Raw genomic sequence first — 27676 nt, 5'->3', positions numbered from 1 at the left:
CTGTCATCAAGCGGAGGCGATACGGTTGGCTTGGCCATGTGCTGCGGACGCCTCCCGAGAGCTTTAACCACGCTTGCCTACTTTACAAGGCATCAGGTTCTCGACGTTCTGGACGTCCACTGATAACTGTTCGTCGGCAGTGGACGTGAACCTGACTTGGGAGGACGCAAAGGAGTCGGCAGGTGATAGATCTGCATGGAGGCTCTCTGTGCATATCATATGCTCCAACTAGAGAGTGGACATGGAATGATGATGATAATGAAAAAAAGTCATACATAAATTGTAAAAGAACAAATAAAAAAAAGTAATATTTTATAATTGCTACACTTTTGGATTTACTATTCGACTTTTCATTTTTTCAATTCAACAACAACAAATCATCACGCGGTTTCCCCGTAGGGGTAGGCAGAGAGGATAGAACGCCAGAACCCTCCATCTTGGCATACAGACCTCGCTTCCTCTACATTCATACATCTTCTTATGCACGCACGCCGATTATTCCTACTTTTGACATATCCATCTGCAAGTATTTGATGGACTTAATCGTGCCATGTCTTTCTCGGTCTTCCTCGTTTTCTGCATCCATCAACATTTCCAAACATGTCCAAACCAACGCAGCACCCCTTTCTTGATTCTGTCAATAATGCATGTCTCAGCCTTACACACTTCACGGATCTCGACATTTGTGCACCTATCATACATCGTTTTACCACACATTTGCCTGAGGGATCGCATTTCGACAGCATTCAACCTACTTTCATCATCATTTTTCCAATTCCATACTTCGCTCCCATACATTAGAGTTGGAACTAGAACTCCGTTGTGAACTGCTAGTTTAGCCTCCTGCGATAAACATTTGTTTGCCAAAGTAGATTTTAGTGCACCGTTCACCCTGTTCCCGTCACTCACCCTCCTTTCAATATCTTTCTCGGCCTTTCCGTCCCTAGTAAACATACTTTCCAGGTACACAAATTCTACCTGATTCAGAATATCTCCGTTCACGCTGATCTCACATTAAGGTATATTTTCATCCCTTTCAAAAACCATCACATTCGATTTATCAACATTCAAAAGCAAATCGATTCAATTCATTGGGCAGTTTATTCAATTGGGAACGGCTAATACTTTGAAAAAAAAATTTGCCAAACTTCGTTGAGCGAAATTTAAATACATGAAGATTTTTTAGTAGTGTGTATTGTGGTCGTGAATATCATGATTAAATGCGTATTTTAAATTTGTGTAAGCAGAAAAGTTTATGATAAACGAAATAGTGTTGGTGATGTCATGCTGTGACATTAACTTTAAAGGACGTATTTTTGTCTATCCTTGACGTGGGAATCCCATTTCAGTCCAAGAATGTTTCTCGGAGCTATTTTTTATATTTATATACTAACGTAAACCATGATATCCAATCCCTAAGGGCGTTTATGATAGTACTACATACGTTCTATTTTAAAATTTAACACGAGAAGACATCTCGCGCTTGAAATATTTATTTGTTTAGAATAGGTGTCTTGGGATTGTGATATTCCTCGCTCTGTTCGGAGTTCCCGAACACACTGAGAAACACATCACTTGCTTCTTCACGGGGTTTATTTGTTTTCAATTTGCAATTCAAACGGCTCTCAAATCCCCCAACACCCCCTCGCATCTCTCAGGATTGATACAGGATTTGAGAACACCATTTGAAACATTATTTACTGACAGACATCTGAACGTGATGGAGAAATCTTATTTTTGTGATTATTTCTTTTAAATACTGGTGTTTTTTTTTAAACTAGCGCGTTTGCAATAATTACACAAACGCATTGTGTAATATCTGTGAATAAGCTAATAGTATGACATCGTACAGCATACGCATTATGGAAATAATCTCTGTCTCTCTCGCGCTCAGGCGCGCTTATGAGCGTGACATAGACAACTATTGCTCTGTTAGTTGCTATGTGTCCATGCGGCTCGACTGTGGAATCATCTCCCATCCACCATCAAAGATGTTCCTACATTATCTCTGTTTGAATCAATGAATCATAAATAATACTAAATGTACTCTCGTACAAGCATTACTACTACTAATTCTAGATTACGCTAATGTTTCCATGTCTAATTTAAGCTGTGAGCAACTCGATAAACTTGAACGACTTCAGAATACATGCATAAGGTACATTTTTGGTCTTAGAAATATGATAACATTAAAATGGCTTAAAATTAGACACCGGAGAGACTATCACTCCCTCTCACATCTTTTTAATGTACTTCATAGTTCTAACTCTCCTAAAAACCTGCGTGGATAATTTCAACGCTTTTAGGTTCAAAGTTTACCTCTTCGTTCTAATTCTCAAAGCAATCTCTTAATACCCATCCACAATTTCTGTATCTTCACTAACTCATACAGTGTCCATGCCGATCGACTGTGAAATCATCTCCCATCCACGATCAAAGATGTTACTACAGTATCTCTGCTTAAATCACGTCTGAAGAAGCATCAAATATTAAAAGGAGGGTGAGTGCCGGGAACAGGGTGAACGGTGCACTAAAATCTACTTTGGCAAACAAATTTTTATCGCAGGAGGCTAAACTAGCAGTTCACAACGGAGTTCTAGTTCCAACTCTAATGTATGGGAGCGAAGTATGGAATTGGAAAAATAATGATGAAAGTAGGTTGAATGCTGTCGAAATGCGATCCCTCAGGCGAATGTGTGGTAAAACGATGTATGATAGGTGCACAAATGTCGAGATCCGTAAAGTGTGTAAGTGTACATGCATTATTGACTGAATCAAGAAAGGGGTGCTGCGTTGGTTTGGACGTGTTTGGTTGATGGATGCAGAAAACGAGGAAGACCGGGAAAGACGTGGCACGATCAAGTCCATCAAATACTTGAAGATGGACATGTCAAAAGTAGGAACAATCGGCGTGCGTGCATGAGAAGATGTATGAATGTAGAGGAAGCGAGGTCTGTATGCGAAGATAGAGTGTTATGGCGTTCTATCCTCTCTGCCTACCCCTACGGGGAAACGGCGTGATGGTTTGTTGTTGTTGTTGTTGAAGAAGCATCTCCTTTCTGTTCCTTAATCTCTCCTTTCCTCATTCCTCTTTATTCATTTTCCCCATTGAATAACAGTAATGATTTGAGGTAGTTTATATACAAATACCCTTATTTCATTGTTGTATATCTTTAGTTTTTTTTATTTTCCATAGAATATGTTTTGCTACTTGAATTATAAGAATGAAATTTCGATTCTATTAGTTGGTTAGAAAAAAATGACGTTTGGCCAATGTACAATTAACAATATTAACATATTACAACAGATATGAAGAACATTTAAGATAAGGTAATATGGAAGTCTAGGCATCTACAGGGCTTATGCCCTGTCAATGGCTGGTTTAAGTGACCACTTTACACACTGTGTAACATTCACCATTCTGCCCATATTTGAACATCTGTATTCCTTCAATTCTTTCATCTGTTGATGTTTGTGAAGTTAAAGAGCTGAAACCTTTATTTATGCGGGTGAGATTCATCTAATATAATTATTTCACCTACATACTAGGCAACGCCTGAAAATGTTACTTTTTCAATTTCTATACTTCTTCATGGACCAGGTGGATTTATCAACTTACTAAATTAAACTACTAACTAAATTCAATTTAATTTTCTTCATATCTATTGTAATATGTTAATATAAACAGCTCTCCGGGGAGTTGAACCCAGTCCTTGTCTGCAAAAATTTGGACAAACTCAAAATATCGTTGAATTAACAATATGTACAAAAAGTGTAACAAGTGTACAAAAATAAATATATGTAGCTAGTATATTGGAAAAAAATGTCTATTTAATAAGGTCATTGTTGTTAGATATGTTGTATTTCAGCAGAAATTCTCTTGAAACACCTTTTGCACAAATTCGCCTGATTTTCCCTGAGCGGGTTTGCATAATTGGATTATTATCTGGGACTGTTAACAGTACACAGTAGTTGGCACTGCGGTGATCACAAGTTTCGGGAGCAGCTAACTTCTGTACAAAACCACTGGAGTGAGAAGCAAACACGGTCACCATATCGTTCGGGAGCATTGTTCGTGTGACGTCACTCATCCAAGGGGACTGCGGACTTAAATGCAATGATATATTCGTGTTTTCAAAGTTGAAACCACTGACGTAGGCTTTTCTCCCAAACCACTGAAAACTTATATAAATACAAAACATGAAGTTATTAAAAACAAGGTTTAAATTTATTACATATATAAGTATAAATATTTACTACCAGAAAATTTGTATAAAACTTTAAAATAGAAAATTAATACTGAGCATTCTCTGTTTAATATAGTCTCCATCTAACATGGTTTAGCCTGTTCTAAGATGAAGATTTTTTTCCTGTTAAAGTATAAGTAGTTCTATACTAATATAACAATAACAAAAAAAACTAAAACCACTTAATTATAAATGCCTAGCTAATCAAATGTACGAAATTAATAATCGTTATTATACAAATATAAAGTATATATATGTGCCAAGAAAACATATGACTTAAACATAAATAATATAGTATAATATATACCAATTTTAAAACTTCTTCATGGACCAGTTGGTTTTATTACAATGTTTGAGTTTGTCCAAATTTTTGTAGACAAAAGACTGGATTTCACCCCCTCGGGAGTCATTAAAATTAACAAATTACAACAGGGATTTAAGGTATTCTCCATTCCTGTTGTAATTTGATAATTTTAATGACTCCCAGGGGAGTGAAATCCAGTATTTTGTCTACAAACATTTGGACAAACTCAAATATAGTAGTATAATTATACTTACTGAGGAATATTTTTCTTTAATGAAATGAACAAAGATAATAAAAAGTACAGTCAGGAATACAATATTTTTTTAATTTTTTTATTATTATTATTTTTTAATTTTTTAATTTTTTTTTATTTTCTTTTATTCAGGAAACATACAGTACAGTTATTTTTTATTTTATTTTATTTTATTTATTGGGGATATCAACAGCAATACATTTAACAAAAATACAACAAATAAAATATACAGAGAATAAAACCAATGACAGATATCCACAGAAATACATTAAATACACGTACAATATATACTAGTGTGTTTGTGTGAGTGTAAGTGAGTGAGAGGATGGGTGAGTGGGTGTTATATTGGAATGAGGGTAGACATGTGTGTAAATATTGCACATATTGCACAAGTGTCAAGTGTTAAAAAGTTTAATATTTTACACAATTAGACTTAATTCTAATGGACCAGTGAAGTTTCCATATTATAAAGCAATTATATGTAAGGTTAATTATGAAAGTATAAAAAAGAGAGGGAAAAAATAAAAACATGAATAAAAGTTGTTTAAAAATTAAAATTTAAGTGAAAAAAAGGTATTTTAAAGTTTGTAGTTTGTAGTGAGTTATTTACAAATGGAAATAATATTAAAAATGAAGAAAATTTGTAAGAGAAATTAAAAATTAAGTATTGAAATAAAGAATGAAAAACATGCTCAGATGTAAAAATAAAATAAAATAGTAATAACATACATATATAAGAAAGAAGTAAAAAATTACATCTATAACTCTTCTTTATGTAACACTGATTAAAGACTTCGTTTATATCTTTTTTGTAATTTATATATGTTATACTAAAAATATTATTAATTAAAATAAAATAAACTATTGTAAGACGTCACTCCCCATTATGTACAAAAGAATTGTTTATTTCTTTTACGTAATGGGATGTAAAAAAATGTATTTAGTTGGAATATTGTATTTTTCTTTGTTATTAAAAAAATATATAAAAAAAGTTAAATAATAATATACGTAAAGTAAAAAACAAATATAAAGTAATGTAATACGTAAGAATATAAATAATATGTTTACCAATTGTATAAAGTACTACGTATATTTTTCAAAAAAATCTCTCGCTACATTATTTATATGTGCAGTTATTTTTATTTTAAAATTTGTTTCATATTTTGAATCCTTTATATTTGGCAATAAATCATGAAATATTATTGGCGCAATTACATTTTATTGCATTTCTATGTTTATGGTTGAATAGTTGGTGTCCTGACGAAACCGGTAAACATAGAAAAGTTAATAAGTGGTTATATACAAATATTTTAAAACATTTACGGATACGGAGTCAGGTTGTGGTCCTGTGGCTAGTATCTCGGATTCACGGATGAAAGGTCCGTGGTTCGAATTCCACTCTACCCCACTTGATTCCCATTTTCTAATAGTGAGTTTTTTTCAACTTGTTGAAAATGGCCCCTTAAAATTAAACATTTGGGTAAATCTTAAGAACGCAAATATTTATTTTTACAAAAAAAAAAAAATTGAGTCAAATGATCGATCACCAAATTAATCCTTTTAATATTAATAATACACCTACGTTATTTTTTTAAATTTCTGTATGAGTAGCATTAGAAGTACTGTATTATTTTTTTCTGTAAAAAAAATCAATTTTTATTACAGAGGGTATTGTAATTATAAGACGCGTAAAACATGTAGTTTTTACGTCGCCCCAACACGTTTTTTTTATTTCATGAATCTCTCTGTAACTGCAAGACTTGTTAGGATATTTATTGTACATCGCTCTTGCGATGATTTCTACAAAAATACATCCATTAAAAATGTACAGTCCGCCCACCACATACCGCACACCACATCTAAGGACATAAGTCTCCTTGGCGGTGCCCACATACACGGAAATTTTGCTCGTTGCCGAACGAGAAAAGCTGCCCTTAGGAGCTCTCTGTAATCTGGTAGCTTAAGTGTGCTGATTAAAAATGTACATAAAAAGTTTTCTTTTCAGTCGATTTCAGTTTCTGCACAAGTTTCGCACGGGACCCCGCTACGGGGAGGCCCACCACAAGAGGGTGCCCACGCCTCTCAGGGGGGCGCGCGGGGGCGCACGAAGAGGCGCGGGAGAGACAAGGAACAACAAGAAACCGGCTCCAGACCTGGACGCAGACGGGGTGGTGGACGATCCTGGTAAAGATATATCGTTGTTATCAACAATATAAAGTAGATTTTGTTAATGAAGATTTTTTGAAATTCTTATTCAAATTATTAATAAAATCTATACCATTTTAGCATTCCCTTTCCAAATTGTAATTATCAAATTGTCAGCCTCGTGGTGTAATGGTGAGCGCGTTTCCCTACCATGCAAGAGGTCTCGGGTTCAATTCCCAACATGATTGATATGAAAATTTAATTTAAAAGAGTGTTTTTAGACTGGAATATTTCATGGTACCTGAAGCGTAAGACTAATCTTATCTTAACATATTACAAAAGAGATGAAGAGCATTTTAGAGAGGGTAATATTTATACCAAATAAAATCATAACTTTTTAATCACTTCTTTTCTAAATTATAAAAATGTACTAAGTGTTTTACTTGTTTGACTGTTTATGCTATGATACATCGCCTCTGTTACTTCAATACTTTTTTTAATTTTAAACCCTTTATTTATTGTTAATTTGCTGCGTACCTTTGTTATAATTTTTTTATTTTTTTTTATTATTATTTCTTTATTTTCTGCTGATTTTATTTCATGTATTTATATATTTTATACTGTGTTCAGGTGTTTTGTTTTATTATAATTGTTTTTTATTATTATTTTATACTTTGTCAAAGGCGTAAGCCGTCGAAATAAATAGATAAATATAAGTCTAAGCATCTGCAGAGCTTACGACCTGTCATTGGCTGGTCCGCGTATAAAAGAAATTAACCAAAAACAATGATCCACTTTCCCATTTCAAAGAGTTGAAACTAGGAACAATTCTTCCGAAGTATCAATGTCTGTTTTTTAAGTCATAATTTTTTTTAGCGCTCTTATGATTTACGAACCATTTTCTTCCAGTCGTAAAAAGCCGTATTAGACAATGGAAAACAGGTTGTAGTGGAGAGGGATTCGAACCTCAGTCCTCCAGATCGGGAGTCGGTGACACTATCCACGGGGCTGCAACCCGCCTCAAAATAAAATTAAAAAATTGCCGATTCCGATTTTTAAGAAACGGACTAAAAATATACGATGATCTCCCAGATGAAAATTAAATGCGAACTGAATTTTTATATTGAAAACGGCGTATGTTCTTTTGTAGTTTATATTTTATTTAAAAATAAAATAAACACATTATTGTAAGACGTCAATCCCAATATGTTCACAAAATTTTATTTTTTATTTTTTTTATTATTTATTAATAAAACATATAAGACATGAATATCATGATATTATATTCCCAGGAGTTGTACGAGAAAACTCATTTGGGGCGGTACATAAAAAAAATAGTACATTTCTTGTAACAATACATAGTATACATTTAAACAATAAAAATTCAAACAAATTTTAACAATCTATGAACTTAATATTAAAAAAGGAAAGAAAACATTTAAACAATCTGTGAACTTAATATTAAAGAAGAAAAAAATAACATTCAAACAATCTGTGAACTTAATATTAAAAAAGAAAAGAAAAACATTTAAACATTCTGTGAAATTAATATTAAAAAAGAAAATAAAAACATTTAAACATTCTGTGAACTTAATATTAAAAAAAGAAAAGAAAAACATTTAAACCTAAAACACAATTATTTTTTATTTTACGTAATGGGAAACGTTAATTTTAGAAAGTTATGTAAAATTTGTATTTAGTTGTAATAATAAGTTAGAAAAAAGTCATTTCGTATTTTTAACTTTATTTTAATGCTTTATAAGTGTTACAATCATCCCATTTAAGTCAAACATGCGCCGTTCTGTTCAATAACTTGTTGCCAATTAGAATCCAACTTCATAATTCCCCTCTTGTAGAAGCCCTTGTCCCTATTGGTAAAAAACTCGGACAACCAATTTTCACAGGCCTCTATTGAGGCCGAATTTGTACCCCCGATCGCGATGGCAATAGACAGGAACAGGTGGTAGTCGCTCGATGCCAGGTCCGGACTATATGGCGGATGCATAAGAACTTCCCATCCGAGCTCCTGGAGTTTCAAAGATGTGTGCGGCCTGGCGTTGTCTTGACGAAACACGATTCCTCTCCTATTCACCAATGCTGGCCGCTTCCGTTCGATCGCCAGCTTCAAACGGTCCAGTAGAAGGCAGAATTAAGCGTCTAGCCATAGGAGAGCAGCTCATGGTAGAGTACTTCCTGCCAATCCCACCAAACACACAGCAACACCTTCCTGGCCGTCAGTCCTGGCTTGGATATGGTCTTAGCCACTTCTTTGGCTTTCGATGACGATCTCTGTCGCTTGACGTTGTCGGAAATGACCCACTTTTCATCACCAGTCACCAACCGCTCCTAAAATGAGTCGATTTTCTTGCGATTCAGCAGCGATTTGCAGATGGAAATTCGGTTCATCAGGTTTTTTTGCGTCAGCTCTTAAGGCACCCAAACATCGACCTTTTTTTTTAATTCAGCCTTCTGCAAATGGTTCAAAATGGTTTTATGATCGATATTCAGCTCCTAGGCGATGCTACGACTCTTTCGGACGGTAAAAATGTAAAAGATGTCGAATTTCTTCCTTTGAGACCTCCATACTCTACACACGATAGTTCATGACTGAGCCGACCAAGCGCAACACTGCTAAAGAAGCGTTTGTAGCATTTGCTTACACCTTTACAACGCTGTATCTTATAATTTGATTTAACTAATATTGAACGAGATATACTTAGTTGAAAAAAAAAGGGAAATACGAAATAACGTTTAACCCAACCTGATATTACATACTTATAAATGTTTCTGAACAAACTAAAAAATATATTTTTCAAATTGGGTTGCGATCCCGCGGCTTACGTTGCGAACTAACGGATCGAAGATCTAAACCTCACTCTACTCAATTGATTCCTATTATGTTATTGTAAGCTATTTACAACTTGTTGAAAATGTCCCTAAATTGAAATATTGGGGAAATCATAATGACGATTAGGATTCTTCCAAAGTGTCGCGATCTGATCTTAAAACATCTTGGATTTTTAGAGGAGTTGAACGGAGCTTCTGATGGGCCGCGGGGAGTACCAGACCCGTACTACCCCATCTACCTTCCCATCGACCAGGAGTTTAAGGCCAAGTACGTGTTTCATCACAAGCGGGGCCGCACCTTCCAGGAGCGCCTCTACGTGTTCCTGGAGCACCCGGTGGGCTGGATCTGCTTCGTCTACCACTTCAGCGTGTGAGTTGGTCACCCCATTAACGTTTTGATATTCAAAAAAAATAACAATTTTAACTAACATATATTTATTTTGATAATAATTTTCGTGTTGAGCTTGGTTGAGCTTGAAGTCTTATATGTTTATCGTGTTTATGAATATATTGTATACCATTATTTTATTGCAATTGTTTGTCTTTGCTACATGGTTTTATGTTCTTTTTGTTCAGTTTCTTGTGCATATTTTATTTTTTATTTTATTTATTTATATACGGCATTTCTGCCATTTACATATATGTGGTATAAAGAGGGCTTAAAAATAAAAATATTTAAAAAATCGAGTATGAAATATTAATATACTCGTACTGTACACATTATTAATTACTTAAAATGCATATATATATTTTAAAGAAATTATACAATAACAAAATACATTAATCAATCAAATTATTACTATTCCAACCCAATCTTCTGAAGATGATTTGCTCTTTTTGATAAAAATATGTTGGTCACTTTATTTTTTAAGTTTGGCAGAGATAAACTAAATATATCAAAATGTGATGCATATTCATTCCCGGTATTCTGTAATCTAACAATAGGTGAGTTATATTGAGCTACCGTTCGACAATTTTGACAATAAAATATTGTAGATGTTCTGCTTAATCTAGGTGGTACATAGAATGAAATCAATTTCAGTAGATCAGGGGTATCAAACATTGGTTTTATTATTTTATATAAAGTCATAAGATCGGTCGATGTTCTTCGTTCTTGCAATTTAGTTAATTTAAGAGAGTCTCAAATTTTGTTATAATTTAATTGATTAGTAGAAAAACCCATCTTAAAATTATATATGTTTCCTTGGGCTGTATGTATAATAAAGAAATAAATTTATCAGAAAAGCAAAACGATACAGACACGCCTATTATGAAGATCTATTGTGTGTGAAAAAATCATTACGGAAGCGCCATAATTCAGGGAGAAAATACGGAAATACGTTTGTATGAAGAAAAGTCAGACGACGCGACGTTTCCTCTTAAGGCGTCGGCTTAAAATTTAAACGAATGTGCTTCCTATTTTACCGCGTCTTTCAAATGTCAAGTCTGTGTTCGAATAACAGACGCTTCTATCCGATAACGATGAAATACGTTACGGAAAAAGACTGTCTACGACACAAGACTTACACCACGACATATATCTACTTACGTACCATCTTTAATTTTTTTTTTCGTCGTTTTTTGTTGATTTGCCGCAAAAGCTGCATCATATATTATTACAATATGCTGCAAAAAATTAACACAACTTTCGATCAAAGAGGATTAGTCTACTTCTCCATTAAAGTATACAGACTTCAATTGTCCATAAGGATAATTAATTGTACGTAGTTATGCAGAAAACAGGTAGCCATTGAAAATTAAAACTGAGATAATAACACTTTTGTTAAAAGACTTAATCAAATCTATACAGTTTGAATGTTTTTTACTACGACAAATGATAAATAATGCACAAAATCATTTAAAAAAATATTTAATAATGTATTTATTTATTTATTCATTATAAAAAAAATTACAAAAAATAATGTGACTTCACTGGGGTTACCCGTGCCGAGGACACTTAATAATATACTTTTATTTAAATATTTTTACATGTGAGAATAAACAAAGAAGACATAATATACACAGATACTTAACAAATTGTTCAGAAAATTTATATTTAATTTATGTACACCTACATTATTTATATTAATAATAATAATAATTATGGATAACTTATATAGCGCCATTTTCGTAATATAATCCCTCAGGGGAGCTTTACAAAGTGATTATATAAAGATATAAATTTAATTTTAACTTTTTAATTTAAGAAAATCAATGTACTTTTTTATATTACTTTTCCACCACATGCTAAGAATTTATTCAAATGATTTAGAGAACAAGTGGGTTTTAAGTTTCTTCCGAAACATCACTTCACTCTCACAGTTTCGGATTTCTGCTGGGAGAGCATTCCATGCCGTAGGGCTTGCGACCGCAAATTCACGTCGCCGAATTTGGTGCGCTGTTTGCGTAGAGGTATAATAACTTTTCCTTTCGACGTAGATGTAGCTGATCTAAGCGTAAGACGTCTGTCAGCTAGTTCATCTGGAATGCAGAGTTCCCTTAGATATTCTGGACCAGAGTTGTGCAGTGACTTATACATAAGCCAACAGAGTTTGTATTCCACCCTCTGTGGAAAACGTAGCCAGTGCAATTCTCGAAGTAGTGGAGTTATATGACTGAATTTAGAGATTCCAAAAATAAGTATCGCTGTGGCATTTAATACAGCCTGTAGGCGAGTCATTTTATTCATCGGTAGACCTGCGTAGATACCATTACAATAATCGACTCTAGACACAACAAACGCATTTATTAATTAACGGGCGGCATCAACTGGCAAATTTTTGCGTATGCATTTAATCTGTCTCAGCTGGTAAAAGCATGAACTTGTCGTTCTACTAATCTGAGCGTCAAGAGAAAAGTCAGAATTAAGGATGACTCCCAGTAGTTTAACGGTGGGTAAAGCGGTACTCCTTCCATCGGGTAGTGCCGTATCCTGGATAAAATTTTGTCGTCTGGCTGAAGCCATCCATAGTTGTTTCGTTTTAGATGGATTAAGTGTTAGACTATTTTCAGCCATCCAGTTTCCTATTTTCTCAATGCATCCATTAATCAAATCAACAAGCACATTTCTCTCGCTCGGTTTACAATAAAAATAAATCTTATTATTTGCATAGCAATGAGACTAAAAACAACATTCTTTGATAATACTCTCTATATCTTTGGTGTACAGGAGATAGAGGAGTGGTCCGAGTACTGATCCTTGAGGTACTCTAGTAGACATCTTAAAGTTGGATGAGCTATTACCCTGGAACACAACTGCATATTCTCTTTCATTAAGATATGAACTGAACCACATATGTGCCTGATCACGGATACCATAAGTTTTTTCCAGACGTTAAAGCAAAATGTTATGGTCTACAGTATCAAATGCAGCACTCAAGTCCAAAAGGTCTACCGCTGTTATAATGTCTGACAGCACTCTTATCACTCCTGTCCCCGTAGAATGAAAACGTCGGTATGCCGATTGCCTTACCTTATTTATATTACAAAATGTACAATAAAATAACAAAAACACAACATAAACTTTACATTTGTGGAGCAGTTTATTCAATATTGGTTTAGGCGAATGAGACAATCCATTTTGCTTCTACCCAGCTCCACTATCCATTTTTTTCTAGCCTATTTCGACATCTTTTCATTTCAAATTGTTTTAATAGACAGTGAAAGTGGGTTATAGATTTTCATTGCATAATACTGTATGTGACCAGTTCAATTCATTTCTAAAGTCTGGCTGACCACACAACCTAAAATGTACATTTTGCACAAACCAGCCAGCCCCTATAAAACTCTTATGTATGTTGTGTCATAATGTATTGATCATTTTATTTTAGGGTAGGTAATTGTAAATAATTACTCATTTAATTTGTTATGATAAACTTTTAGATAATTTGGTTATGAATTACTAAAATCGACACACTTGTTTCGGAGATACAACTGAACTTAGCGCGCACCGTACCCACACAAGCTCAAATTTGAAAAAATCTCTTCATCAGGTACATACTTATTGGAACTACACATCGACTTATTATATCATGAAACGCTTAAATTGTTATTTTGTAACTGTCATGTAAAAGCCCTGTGGGCGTAAACACGGTTTTTCAGGGCCAGACCGCGAAACTTCAGAAAAACATTCCTGATAGTAAACTTTTTAAAAATCTTAATAAAAAAAATTCAATAAGACATTTGAAAAAAAAAAGTTTTTATGATCTCAAAATGATCTCAAAACCCTTCATTTCTCGGACAAGCAGTCCCTCCACAAACCCCTACCCCTTTCCTACCCAGCCGTTTCACTTGTCGGCGTCTGGTGCGTATCGCTTCCTTAGTCAAATACGTTTTTATCTCATTTTTTTGTTGAGGAGGCATAGGGGTTTGCGGAAAGGATGCATATCTGAGAAATTAAAGATTTACTCCATTTTAAGATTTAAAAAAATAAAAAATGAAATTTAAAAAAAAAAAATTAAGGTTTTTTTTTCAAGCTTACCGTGAGGAATGTTCCTCTGAAGTTACGCGGTCAGGCCCTGAAAAACCCCGTAAAATAATAATTATACATTTTCACAGTTTTGAAGCACGCAAAATAACAATAGTGACAGCCAGTGTCGTAGTTATGGTAACTATTTCACACAAATATGTCAATTTCTTACTCACACGAATGTTTGCACCTTTATCGTGATTTGTTATCTCTTCATTTAGAACTGTCACGTCGAGAGCAACGCAATATTAATATTTGCTTTTATATATATGAGATTCTGTTACTAAGGAATTACCGTGTCTGTTTATTATGCACCAGTGATTATAACAATGATTATTGTTAAGGGCACGAAATAAGCTAACAAAGTATGGTTTGGGCGTAACTGTAGTCCTTAAAATATAGCTTGATTAGAATGAAAGTTGTCAGCAAAAGCGACGACATAACTTTGTAGTAACGTCTAAGGAGTGATTCATATTGACACACGAAAAATCATTCGTTTCTGGCATGTTATTTTTAAAAAAATATAATGCTAACTAACTAACTAACTAACCATCACGCCATTTCCCCAGAGGGGTAGGCAGAGAGGATAGAACGCCACACCACTCTGTCCTGGCACACTTCCTTTGCTTCCTTCACATTCATACATCTTCTCATGCACGCACGTCGATTATTCCGACTTTTCACATGACCACTTTCAAGAATTTGTGAATTTCAAAAAAGGGACGAAAGTAGACTGAATGCTGTTGAAATGCGATCCCTCAGGCGAATGTGCGGAAAAACAATGTATGATAGGTGCCCTAATGTCGAAATTAGAGCAGAATGCAAGGCTGAGTTAAGCATTATCGACAAAATTAAGAAAGGTCTTTTGCGATGGTTCGGTCATGTGGAGCGAATGAATGATGAAAGAACGGCTAAAAAGATTTATGATGCGAATGTGTCTGGTTGTAGAAGTCGAGGAAGGCCGAGAAAGACATGGCATGATCAAAATATAATGCTTGACATATAAATCAACATAATTATATAAAATCAGCTTTAAAACTAAAATAAACCTAACTTTTAACAACGTTCTTACACGGTTACGTCATTTTGCAAAAATATCATAGATGGGACAAATTGATCAATGTAAATCGATCAAATAAAAAATATTTCATTTGTTGTTGTTCACGAATAAAAGTATTTAATGTCTTAATTTTTAACAATATTTTGAGCTTTTCCAAACCTTTGCAGACAAGGACTGGATTCAACTCCCTAGGGAGCTGTTAACAATAACAGATTACAACAGAGATTAAGAACATTTTAAATAAGGCAATATAGATGTCTAGGTATCTACAGGGCTTATGACCTGTCATTGGATGGTTTAAGTGGCCACTTTTTACACTGCGTAACATTCACCATTCTGCCCATATTTGAACATCTATATTACTTCAGTTCTTTCATCTGTTGATGTTTGTGAAGTTAAAATGAAGTGAAAATACATTGAGTGAGTTTACGGCACAATGTCTATGTTATTGAAAAATACATTATAATTACGCGTCAAGCGAATCATAGGAGAGTTCTGTGCATAGTTGGTGCGAACTGTAAGTACATGGAAAAGAGATAGATTCGTGTGACGGGTGCGGTAGCCAGGTACGTTAAGGGCCAACTCAGAAACCAGAACAGGACTATCAAGACGTCCATTAAGAATATCATGTAAAATCCCCATATCTAATACCAAACGACGATCCTCAAGACTAAGTATGTTATGTTTATGACAAGAAGTTTTATAGTTAAGGTCCGTAAATCTGGATCTCCAAGTGAGATGTCTCAAAAAAGTTTTCTGAATATTTTCAAGCCTTATCTAGCGTATGGAATACTGAGGAGACCACATAGAAGAGCCATATTCAAGGAGTCTGCGAACGTAAGCGAAATAAATCAATTTGATACTACTAATATCATTAAAAACTTGGCAAGTGCGGAAAACAAAACCTAAGTTTAACATTTGACCATTCGTTGTCTCAGCTAAAGGTTTATACTATCGTCACAAAGAAGATTTTTCATTTTGTTGAATCCTATTCGGGCTGCTTCTATTCTGCATTTTATCTCAATGTCGGGGTCTAGATTTTCTGTGATGATACTGCCTAAGTACCTAAACTATTTCGCTATCTCAATATAGATACCTTTGAGTTGGAGATTTACATTTAGATGACTCTCTCGGCTAAAAACAGTAAGTTTAGTTTTGTTTCCATTAATATTTAAACCAAAACGTTCACCGACGAATGCTAAATTATTATTTCTTAAAATTCGCGTTCTTTTAGAATTTACATTTACTGATATCAGTGAAAGCAATGCCCCAATCGCCGTCAGAGCAACCTAAGTACAAACAGTCAATTTGTCTGTCACCCTCAATAAAATTTTCTAAAGATAAATAAATATTTAACTGTGTGACTTTTGTCGAAAAGCTGCCTTTTTGCTTATGAGGGCAGTATACGTCAGTGATAAGAATGGGAGTTGTTAAATGCGATCAATTCGTTCGACAAAGAAATGATCATTACTTCAGTAAGTGAGGTTAGGTAACTAGCCACTAGCCACTAGCCACTAGCCACTAGCCACCACACAAACGACTGTAACAAGATGGCGGAGTGACCTTGACCGTATATAGTACTCGGACACGCGACGCGGATCCGAAGAAAACCTTCTTCGGAGTAGAATAATGTCTGGTAACATTACGATACATTACAGCATGGCAGTCTAAAGCTCGGCCCGCGGCTTGTTTTCCATCTACCGTAGATACAAAAATTTTCCTTTGACGAAATTCATTTCATAGAACATTATTTGATTATTTTATTTATTTTTATTTTATTTATTAAAAGAAAACAACAGCCATTACAAAAAAAAAATATATTTACAAATAAACCAAAAGTATAGGCCATATTAACGTAGTTATGCAGAAAGCAGCCAGCCATAGAAAAGTGAAACTGAGATAATAGCACTTTTGTGAAAAAACTGAATAATCCAATCTACACAACAGTTGGAATGTTTTGACTTTAACAAATGATAAACAATTAAAACATTAGTTTTCTTAAATGACAAACGAGAATCTTATTGTGTATTTGACGAGTTTCAATGATTTTTGAAGAACCATAAGATTTTTCTAGTGCTGTGGATGTTTTTAGCAAATTGAAAATGTCGTTTTTGTAATCGACACCATTTTCAGAAGGTGATCAATACAGTCTTTTGTATAAAAGCGGTCTGGCTGTTTTTAGCAGAACATAGAATTGACCTTACTGCACCTGATAACATTAATATAGCATTTTTTCAAAATTGTCGACTGGCTGCTTTCTGCATAACTACGTTCAATTATAGTTTTCTATACATTACTAACAATGTTAAAAAAAAGAAGAAAAGCGTACATTGAAATAGCCACTCCGCATTATTCCACAAGTAAAAAATAAATAAAATATTACAATAATAATGAAATAATTTAAAAAATAAAAGAAAAAGTTTTTTGTTTACTCGGGCTTAAAAATCCTTTCGCCGGCGGATCCATACGGAGTAATACGGAGCTATCAGTCCTCTCTTCTTTCTGCTTTCAAACAAGAGAAAATAATTACAATATTAAAGTGTACAAAAAAATAAAATATTAAGTAAGTACAGTTAGATTAAATTATAATTATTATTTTTAATAACGGTTCTAGCATTTTCTTTAAATTAGTTTAAAGTGAGGAAATATATATCTATTTCAGCAAAAACCGTGTTATAATTATTTACAATTCTGGGCAAAGATGCATTCTTATTATTACTCGTGCTTGAAATACCAACATGAAATAATTGTTGCAGCCGAGTTGTTCGTTGAGGAATACGAATTTTAATTTTCTCAAGAAGTTGAGGGCAATCTAAGTTGTTATTGCATATTTTGTAAAGGAAAACGGTATCATTAGTGATTCTTCTAGATTATAAGGTATTGATTTTGTGATGTACTGCAGCTTCTTCATAGTTATTGAAATGTAAAAATTGACATACCCATAGAATCAAGAATAGTCTAGAGCAGTGATCGCCACACGGTAGCTTGCCGAGGCTTTTTCGGTGGCTTGCGTAGGATATTAAATTTGCCTAGTAAATTTTATTATTGAACTCCGAAAATAATTAAAAAATTGCTAAATTTCAACGACATACTTTAAAGGTTGCTGTGAACGTTTTCCACTATGAAGGCTGTTAAGAGTAAATATAGAAACAGACAAACAGATGTACATCTTGATAATTGCATTCGGATGGGAGTAACGAGGTACTCACCGAGAATTGAAAAAATTGTGGAGGAAAATGAATGCCATTCTTTTCACTAATTATTTTTACTCTTTATTTTTACACACCTATTTCCAATTATTATTTTGTTCATAAATAAATATTTAAAGTAGGCATTTTATATTTTATTGTATATATATTTTTTTTTATTCATAAACTCTTACGGGTTACATACATTTAACAAAATATTTTTACTTTTAAAATTCACATTCTACTGTTCATAATAATATTTTTTTACATCCTTTGTAAAGGTTGTCTGAGTCTTTTGTTTAGTTTTGTCTGGTAGTTTATTGTATAATTTCAGTCCATGGTTTATCAGTCTCGATGGTCCTTTTCTCGTTTTAAAAGGTTGCATATGATATTCTTGTATTATGACCATGTTTACTACAATTTTTTACAAGTTTTAATTTTTCGTCTACAATTACATCAGTGGCTTATTTATGAATAAATTTTAAGGATTCTAGTTTGAAGAGTTCAGTTACATTTAATTTTTGAAAAAAGACTCGATAATGTCGCCACTTTGCTGAGTAAATTGTTAATATGAATTGTCCATGTCAATTGTCTGTCTATTGTTAGTCCTAAGTATTTAACATGTTCAATTTCAGTTAGTCGTTCATTATTTATATAAGCATCTACTTTACGTCATTTTTTCTCTATCTTTTTTCATCAATTGTAAGTAAATTTGTGTTTGTTTATTTAGTCAACATAGTAAGGTCTTCGTTTGTCATTGTTGGTTAATACGTCTGTTTGACTTTTATAGAATAGTCCAATGTCGTCGGCATACATAATATTTTTTCCTTTAAAATTAAATAGTGAGAAGTCATTAATTGATTATGTTAATCTGAGGTTCTAATTTATTAAAACTAATATTAAATATTATGTATGGTACGATAAGAGCCGATGATAAAAAACTATAAAGATAGAATTTGTATGGTTAGCTCATTAGACAAGTTCAATTTCAGAAAGTAGCTCACATCCTTATTGAGTTTGGAGACCACTGGTCTAGAAGGAGCGTAGAATCATAATTTAATACATTGGACTGTGTTCGAATCCCCCCTCTTTTGCCGCATGCGCGCGTGAAGTTGTCGCGTAATGTCGCCAGATTGCGAAAAATATAATCCCCCAAATGATAAATAATTATATAAAAAACAAAAAAAGACAACTTCTCTAAAATTTTATTGTACACGCGGAAACATTGATTGACACAACAGAGTAGATAAGTAAAGTGTCATTTAATAAGAGTAATTTGATTAATGAACTTTGAACTTGAAAAATAACACAAATTTTATTTTACATAAACATTGAGACATACTGTTTAATAATTCTTTTTATATAATTTATGCGAATAAACAAATAATTTAGCCATGTTAAAGCAACATAAATTAAAAATCACACATACTCCGCTTATGTTATGCGCGTGCATCTCCCATCACTGTCATGAACCGATTGAAGACTGAATCTGTTTTAGACAACATCCGCCGCAAAACAGCGTCTGTCTTTCTTGTTATGAATTATATCTTCATGCTCTCTCTCGTATAAGGTATATGTATAGATGTGTTTCTGAATTAGCGGACATTAATTCTTCGCGTAGCAAGGAGAAATATTTTTTGTATTAATGTTTAGCATAGTTATACAAATTTTGCTGTTCAAAGCGGGTATGATTAAAAAAAATAGGAGAGATATTTCAAGTCTTTTGTCGACTAGGGTGACATCAAAGTCACACAAGAGTTAATATTGAGAGAATGAGGAATTCCAGCCCAACCCGGAATTAAATTTTAAAAATGTTTTCGTGTACACGTGAATATTTAAACATTTTGAAGTAGGATGAAATATCTCAAAAGCGCACCCAAAAATAAATTTAAAATGTTGAAAATAGTATTCATTTTAACATCGTAAATAATAACGTCACTCCTTATATCTACGTTTAGTATTTCCGGTTTCTGCTTTAAAGCCCCCGCACCTTGTAAGGAACGTTTTGACCATAGAAAAAAAAGAGTAAGTTGTGATTGGTGATTGGTGATTTGGCGGCGATTAATTCGATTACGTTTTACGACCTGAAATCCGGCAAATAATACTTTGTTGCAATATAACCCAGAGATCATGTCAACTTTCTCGGTTTTTCTTAATCAAAGCGTTCGTAAAAACAACCATAACATAGAAATGAGCAAATTACAATCAACTAAATGAAGTAATCGAAGCAATATTCCATAGATTCTTGTCAGTTTTGTTATTGGCTGGAGAAATACAACTTACCTCGGTCAGTGAAAGAAAGAACGCCAACCGTTTCATGACGTCACCACTGAAAAGTAACACAGATTACAGTCATTTGGCGCGGTATTTGATAAATGTAACTTTAAAAAATCATATATTTGTAAATAACGCACAAAAAAATATTTTTGCTTAGTTAAATAGTACGCTTATAGAAAAAAAAAATAGAAAACAGTGGAATTCCTCATTGTAAAAAAATATTAACGGAAAATTGATTACATTATAAAAATTACATCCCTGCATTTTTATTTTTCCTTGAAATCTTTTAGACGTATAAAGACGAAGTGATTAGTTATTTGTATAGGCCCGGGATCGTACCTGATTTGGACAGCCCTGCATTGCGGCCCATAATATACCGCGGGACCACGCCAGACATAATGCCACGGACTTCTGTTTCCCCCAATGGCGTAATGAGGAAGTTCGGTGTATTTTTTTCACTCGTACAAGCATTACTACTACCCATCCTAGATTACGCTTATGTTTCCATGACTGACAGCTTAAAGCTGTGATTATTATTATGGAAAACGTATATAGCGCCATTTTCGTAATATAATTCCTCAAGGGTGAGTAACTGCATCTGTGAGCAACTTAACACAAACTTAAACGACTTTAAAAAAATATATTTATTTTTATTAAAGAAGGTAAAAACATGAACAGAAAATATAAAAGGAAAAATAATGAAACCCATTAAACCGCGAAACCGGCTTGTCAGCAGGTTTTATTAGAGAAATTATATAAATTTAAAAAGTAATATAAACATTATTACGAACTAAAAGCATACCTAATTTTTACACAAAATTTATTTATAAAAATTGAAAATAGATGACATTAAATGATTATCAATATAAAGCTTTGTTACACATTAACCATTTAATTATTTTTTTCTTAAAAGCTTTGTCAACATTTTTTAAAAATCATCTTAGGAATCTTATTAAAAATTTTAGTAATTGTATAATGATGTGTTCTTTGGCCATACTTGTTTACAAACCTCGGTACTGACAAGCTGTCACGTTGTGCTAGCCTTGTATTATGTGAATGTAAATGCTTTTTCTGGTAGCTACTATCAAATCGGTATCTAGTAACAAATTTAAGCATAGAATAGTATTTACGGACAGGCACCCTTGCTTTTTAAAAAGTTCGGGTACCTCTTCCTCTCTGTTAATAACTTACTTATGTTGTTAACTTCAAAATCTCTCGAAATCTACAGTCATATACAATAATAATGTTATAACATAACACGCACTTAACTAGACTAAAAATGATCTCAAACTAACTCTCATATCTCTTCTTATAATTATCAATATACGTAATATGTCATAAATTTGAGTTTGCATCTGTTGTTTGGAATCCTCGATATACAATGTATATATCACAACTAGATAAAATACAATGCAATTAGGTTTTAAAATATTTTTTACAAAATTGTTCACTCAAATATGTAAGGGCCTATTTATCTGTTTTTTATATGTTATCTAGAGTACTATTAAACACGCGCACCGTCAAATATTCATGTTATGTCGAATGCGCGGGTCATTTCTGTAACTGTGAAATTATTCTCTCAAATTATATAACTATGCAATTGATGGTAATTGTCTTGTCCGGAAAAACGAGCTGAGAGATTTAGGTGTGATTATGGATGAAAAACTCTTATTTGATTCCCATATTCAGGCGTCTATAAATAAGGCTTACAAAAATCTTAGCTTTATTATACGCACCACTCAACCATTTAAAACAACCGCATCCCTCAAAATCTTATATAATGCATACGTTCGCAGCCATTTTGAGTTTGCATCTGTTGTTTGGAATTCTCGATACACAATTTATATATCACAACTAGATAGAATACAGAATAGATTCCTTAAACTTCTGGATCGTAAATCTCTTACATATTTTGACTCGTATGAAGACTCTTCTTCCTTTCATAGTTTATCTTCCTTTATTAAACGTATAAGCATTTCTGATCTGTCTTTTTTCTTCAAAATTTAAACAATTTTATCGATAGTCCGTATCTCTTGGAGCGTATTTCAAGCAATTGTCCCGTAAAGTCAACACGGCAAGTTCATTTTTTTATAATTCATTGCCCAAAAAAAATTATGTTCAAAAATCGTTTATTTATCGTAACTGCTCCAATTAAATTAAATTTACTTTGTCCCCATTTAGATATTTTTAATACAAAATTTTTTGACTTCAAAAAAAATCTTTTTGAATCACTGCAAAATGAAAAATTTGTCAGTGTGTAATAAGTTTATGTTCCTTTAATTATGTTTATTTTATTATGATATCAAAATGTTTGAATTGGTCAACTATATTATGAAAATCCCTCTTCTCCACTCCTCCACTCTATTTCCTCATCCCTTAACCTTCTTACGAGCTCTTTTTTTTCTCATGTCTTTTATAATATATTATTTTTCTCTTTACTGTGTAACATGTTCCCTCATTATATTTGTGAAAAACTTTAACTGGTTGTATGTACTATTTTTTATATTTTGTATTCTTATATAACAACTGTTGTTTTTCCTTAATAAATAATAATAAAATAAATACATTTATATTACACAAGAATAGAATTTGGAAAACCATAAATAAAATGTTAGTCCATATTTACCATTGCAAATTTCAAAAAAAAAAAGAAATTGTATTAACCCAACACTACTCACTACTCACTAGGGTGTCCCAGACTATTAGAGAAATTTTTATTTTTACAGATTGAGACACGCATACCCTCTTATTTTGTTCCATTTGACCTAAATAACTGAAATAATAAATATCATTGAAATCGGATGGCGATAACCCGTGCCGACTTGATGTCAAACTTTGAATATAAAAGTTTGTATTTTATTTATTTTTATTCAGAAAACATACAGTCATACAAAATAAGTATTAAAAACAACATTTTTTAACATAAAAAGACCAATTAAGTTTTCATAAATTAAAAAGATATAAACATTAAATGTGACAAAGAAATAAAAAATAAATAAGAATTTTAAGTGAGAAAAGAATAATTGTTGACATTTGCGTTTTCCGTGGAGGTAATAAATTAAAATAAATAAAAATACCGAATGTACACTCCGAGCCATCCACGCACACACATGAGCGTACATATAAAACATACATAAACATATACATTACATGCGGCACATATACATAGCATAAACCACTCAAGATGCACATTCAGCAACTATCCCAAATAATCGTCCCCATGAAGAAATTTCCTGTACAAATGCAACGTGCAGTTAAAAATGTCTACATCAACACTGATTCCGTTATAATTTCTAAAGGTACGTCTAATGAATGAATTCGAGGTATAATTGTTTTAAACCATAGGGGAATATTTTAACTTAATATTTATTTTGTAAATAAAACAATGGAACTTTGATTATTGTATCATATTTATTATGTATAATACATATTAATTATATATAGGACATTATTAATTAATTTTTCTTTTTATGGTTTGTTTTTTACAGTCAGGATATACTTTTTTGTGTTCTTGTACGCAACGTAATAAATATTGTTTTTGTTCCTCGTCCACTGTGATTAAGCCATCTTAACAGCTCTTTTAGCCGTATCATTAACTACTTTCAGTGACTGCACCTTCATTTTAGCGTGTTAAACGAAGCATTAGCAGGCCACGAAGTAGGACACTCCATGAGAAAACTGTCATCAATTTTGAGTCGCCTGTAAAAGGATCTGCTGTTCATGGAAACAAAGTCATCGATGTTTTTTTCGAAAAGAGGCCCGCTAAGTTCTTCTCTCGATGGAATGTAGCGTTTACTGTGGACCGATGGATTTTCTTTCGCCAAATTAGCAACTATTTTTACCTTACTTTCTTGATTAATATCATCGTCAAATAGAGACGAGATAGACACTTCGTCTGCTAAATACCACAAATGCTGGCAAAACTTCTGTATAGCCGCTTTTGATATAGTTTTGTCGACCATTTCGTATGCCTTCACAGCCTTTAAAAAGCACAAGTCCTGGTAGGGTGCTTTTACCGCTAAAGTGCATTGCAGCCAAGGCTTGACATAGAATGTCGCGATAAACAGGCAGACGTCTAATAGAGCTGTTTTGTCCTTATTTGACATTTCGAATTGAGAGCTAAACAACGATATTTTTAATGAATAAATTGCTCTCGCCATCCATCTTGCTTGGTGCATGGCGCTTAGAGGCCGAATTTTAAATTCATTAACTTTATCTCCGCCAAGAAATATTATGCAGAGCTCTATTAACTCTCGATAGTCATCTCTTACAATTTCTTTGGTCAATTCAGTTCTGTAATACTCTAAAAGTTCATCAATTTTAGAATCGTTCAGACGTAATAGCGTTTCTTTGTGGCTTTGTATCTTCTCTACATTGATGTTTTTCCAGTTTGATCGAAAAATTTTGAATAAAGGGATATCGGGACTTGAAGTGACTTGGCTGATTTTGGCCTCGAACACAGCTTTTAGTACCAATTCGTAGATGTGATGGCGGCAAGCAAAAATCAACATTTCTCAGTTCAATTTCTGTTTGAGAAGCACACATGCACCATTAATTCGGCCTGTGTTAGAAGCAGTAGTATCACAACAGAGAATCTGTGCTTTATCTTCAAGATTCAAGTCAACAATAGCATTCCAAACTGCTTGTGCCTGTTCGCTTCCCGATGAGTTTTCTAATTTTGGCACAGCAATAAGTTGTTCTTTATTATCGTATGAAATAACGGTTGGTAGACTTTCCTCTTAAGATTTGCGTACATCTAAAGCCGGCAACAGTTTTCCATCCCAGTGGACAGTTTCAGTATCTGGTACATCATTTTGAAAATGAAGTTTTATAGCTTCTGCGCGCTGTTTTCGCTTTTCTGTACGAATTCTTTGGATGGAGGACTTGCTTATAGGAAATTCATCAGTGTTGTGGCCAAGTGCTTCAATAGTTTCTTCAATAATAAAGACAGAATCTCTCATACTTAATTGACACCTGTCTAATGCCGCCACCAGTTTCGGAGTAACGAAATTTTTTTTCACAGAAGTTTTAATAGTATCGGGCTGTTTCCTCTCAATTGGAATGGACAAATCTTCTTGTAAGTCCGTTACTTCAGAATCAGAAGATGAAGTTTCTTGTAATGGCTCATGAGAAGACGTAGAGGGTGTTATGGATGCCAAATAAGTGGCCAGCCGCTTTTGTTCCTGGATATTTCTAAGACTCACCTTTTCCTCCTTTTCTGTCAATTTTTTGTCCACTCCAGCTAAATTACCGGGTCGTCCTGGCTCTCTCTGCTTTTGTAAGAAAATCTCATCTTCATTTATCTTTATTAATTGAAGCGCATCGGCATGTGCAATATGAAACATTTTTTTTGTATTTATAACAAACTCTTGTCGACGCTGCTCAAACACATCTTAAGTTTTGTTTGCATCTTTTTGGAAATTTCTCCAATCTTGGTATAAGATTACAAGTTTCTTAACACAGTTAGGTAAAGATTTAGTTGGTATACGTGACTTTTCCCAATAAATAATGCACTCACGAACAGTAAGATTTGCACTTTCATTGACGCTTAAATTGACTTTGCGAATATTATAAAATAAAACCGCCAGCACTTGTCCATTAGAGGGAAGCTTAGAACCTGTAATTTGATGTTTTATATCCCCAATCAAAAATATTTCCTTTTTAGAACTGCGTAACTCCACAGACATGTTGACACAACGAAAACAATGCGTTCACTAATAAAAACAAACACGATATAACAAGCACATTAACACTTAGTTCGCGCGCGCCGTACTATGTAAGTTCTGACAAGTTCCGATGCAAGTCGGCACGGGTTGCCGTGATTTAATTTACGTGAAATTTAATTTATAAGTGTTTTGACATCATTAAAACAAAATTAGAGGGTATGCATTGAAAAAATAAAACTTCAATTTTTCTGGGACACCCTACTGCTCACCAACGGTAACAATGCCTGCATGCTGTCGCTGATTTCCCTTTTGAGTTTATTATTATTCAAGTTGAAGATATCACTTGCATTAGCTCCAATAATATTATTATATAAGTTGCATATTCTATAAATGCACGAATTTTTTTATGCATTAGTGTTTACATCGGTGCAGTAAACTAATTTGATGTGACGGGTACGTTTAAAAGTTACATAGAAATGAATTAAACTTAGTAAATTTGGGCCATAGTAAATACCATTTAAAAGCTTAAATAGAAACATTCAGTCAGCAATCTGTCGTCTATTATCCAAAGAGTTTATTTTGAAATGTACTGTTGCTTCATTATAATTATTGAATTAGTAATATAGAATTGGTAAGTATTTCCGTATGATAAACAAATAAACAAGTCTTACGTAAAACCATATTTCTGATTATTTAGTTTTTTTTGCACCACAACAGGCCAGGAGGCCCAATTACAGTGGTAAATCACATTCCATAACACCTAGGCTTAAGAAAAGACACATTTAATTTTTGTGTTTTCACCGGGAATCGAACCCGGAACCTCCCGAGTGTGAGTCAAGCGTTTTGACCACTACACCACAGAGGCCGCATTTTATTTTATTTTGTTTTATTTCATTTCATTTCATTTTATTTTATGTATTCGGGATGTTTACAGCTTTTATATAAAAAATAAGTAGATTTAATTAATATTTTAAGCATTTACTTTGTGGTCAAACACTTTTGTAAATGTTATTAAATATTTGTAAATAACCACATACCGATCGTTTTGGAGACGTACCCGTCTCTTCGTCAGTACATCAATTAAATCAACATGTAAAACCCACTATACCCTAAACCATAGTTGTTGCTAAAAAATATAAAACCAACACGACATGCATTTTAATAAGCAACCCTTACATGCACCGATTAAGTTACGAAAATATTTTATGCTATGGGAGAAAT

The 27676-nt window shown here is 33.3% G+C and overlaps 1 protein-coding gene across 1 annotated transcript in view; it reads left to right on the top strand.

Annotated features, from left to right (window-relative positions):
• Positions 1 to 27676, top strand: part of LOC148282370 (potassium voltage-gated channel subfamily KQT member 1-like) — a 106069-nt gene that overhangs the window by 12572 nt on the left and 65821 nt on the right. Inside the window, exons 4-5 of the mRNA XM_088225188.1 lie at positions 6810 to 6988; positions 9974 to 10166. Coding sequence (XP_088081314.1) covers positions 6810 to 6988; positions 9974 to 10166 — 372 coding nt within the window. The remainder of the gene's footprint in view (positions 1 to 6809; positions 6989 to 9973; positions 10167 to 27676) is intronic.

The sequence above is a fragment of the Micrasema longulum genome, unplaced genomic scaffold (genome assembly GCF_059751315.1).
Source record: "Micrasema longulum isolate JH-2025_06_02 unplaced genomic scaffold, ASM5975131v1 h1tg000334l, whole genome shotgun sequence".
Lineage (NCBI taxonomy): Eukaryota > Metazoa > Arthropoda > Insecta > Trichoptera > Brachycentridae > Micrasema > Micrasema longulum.
This window is presented reverse-complemented; position numbering and strand designations above follow the sequence as displayed.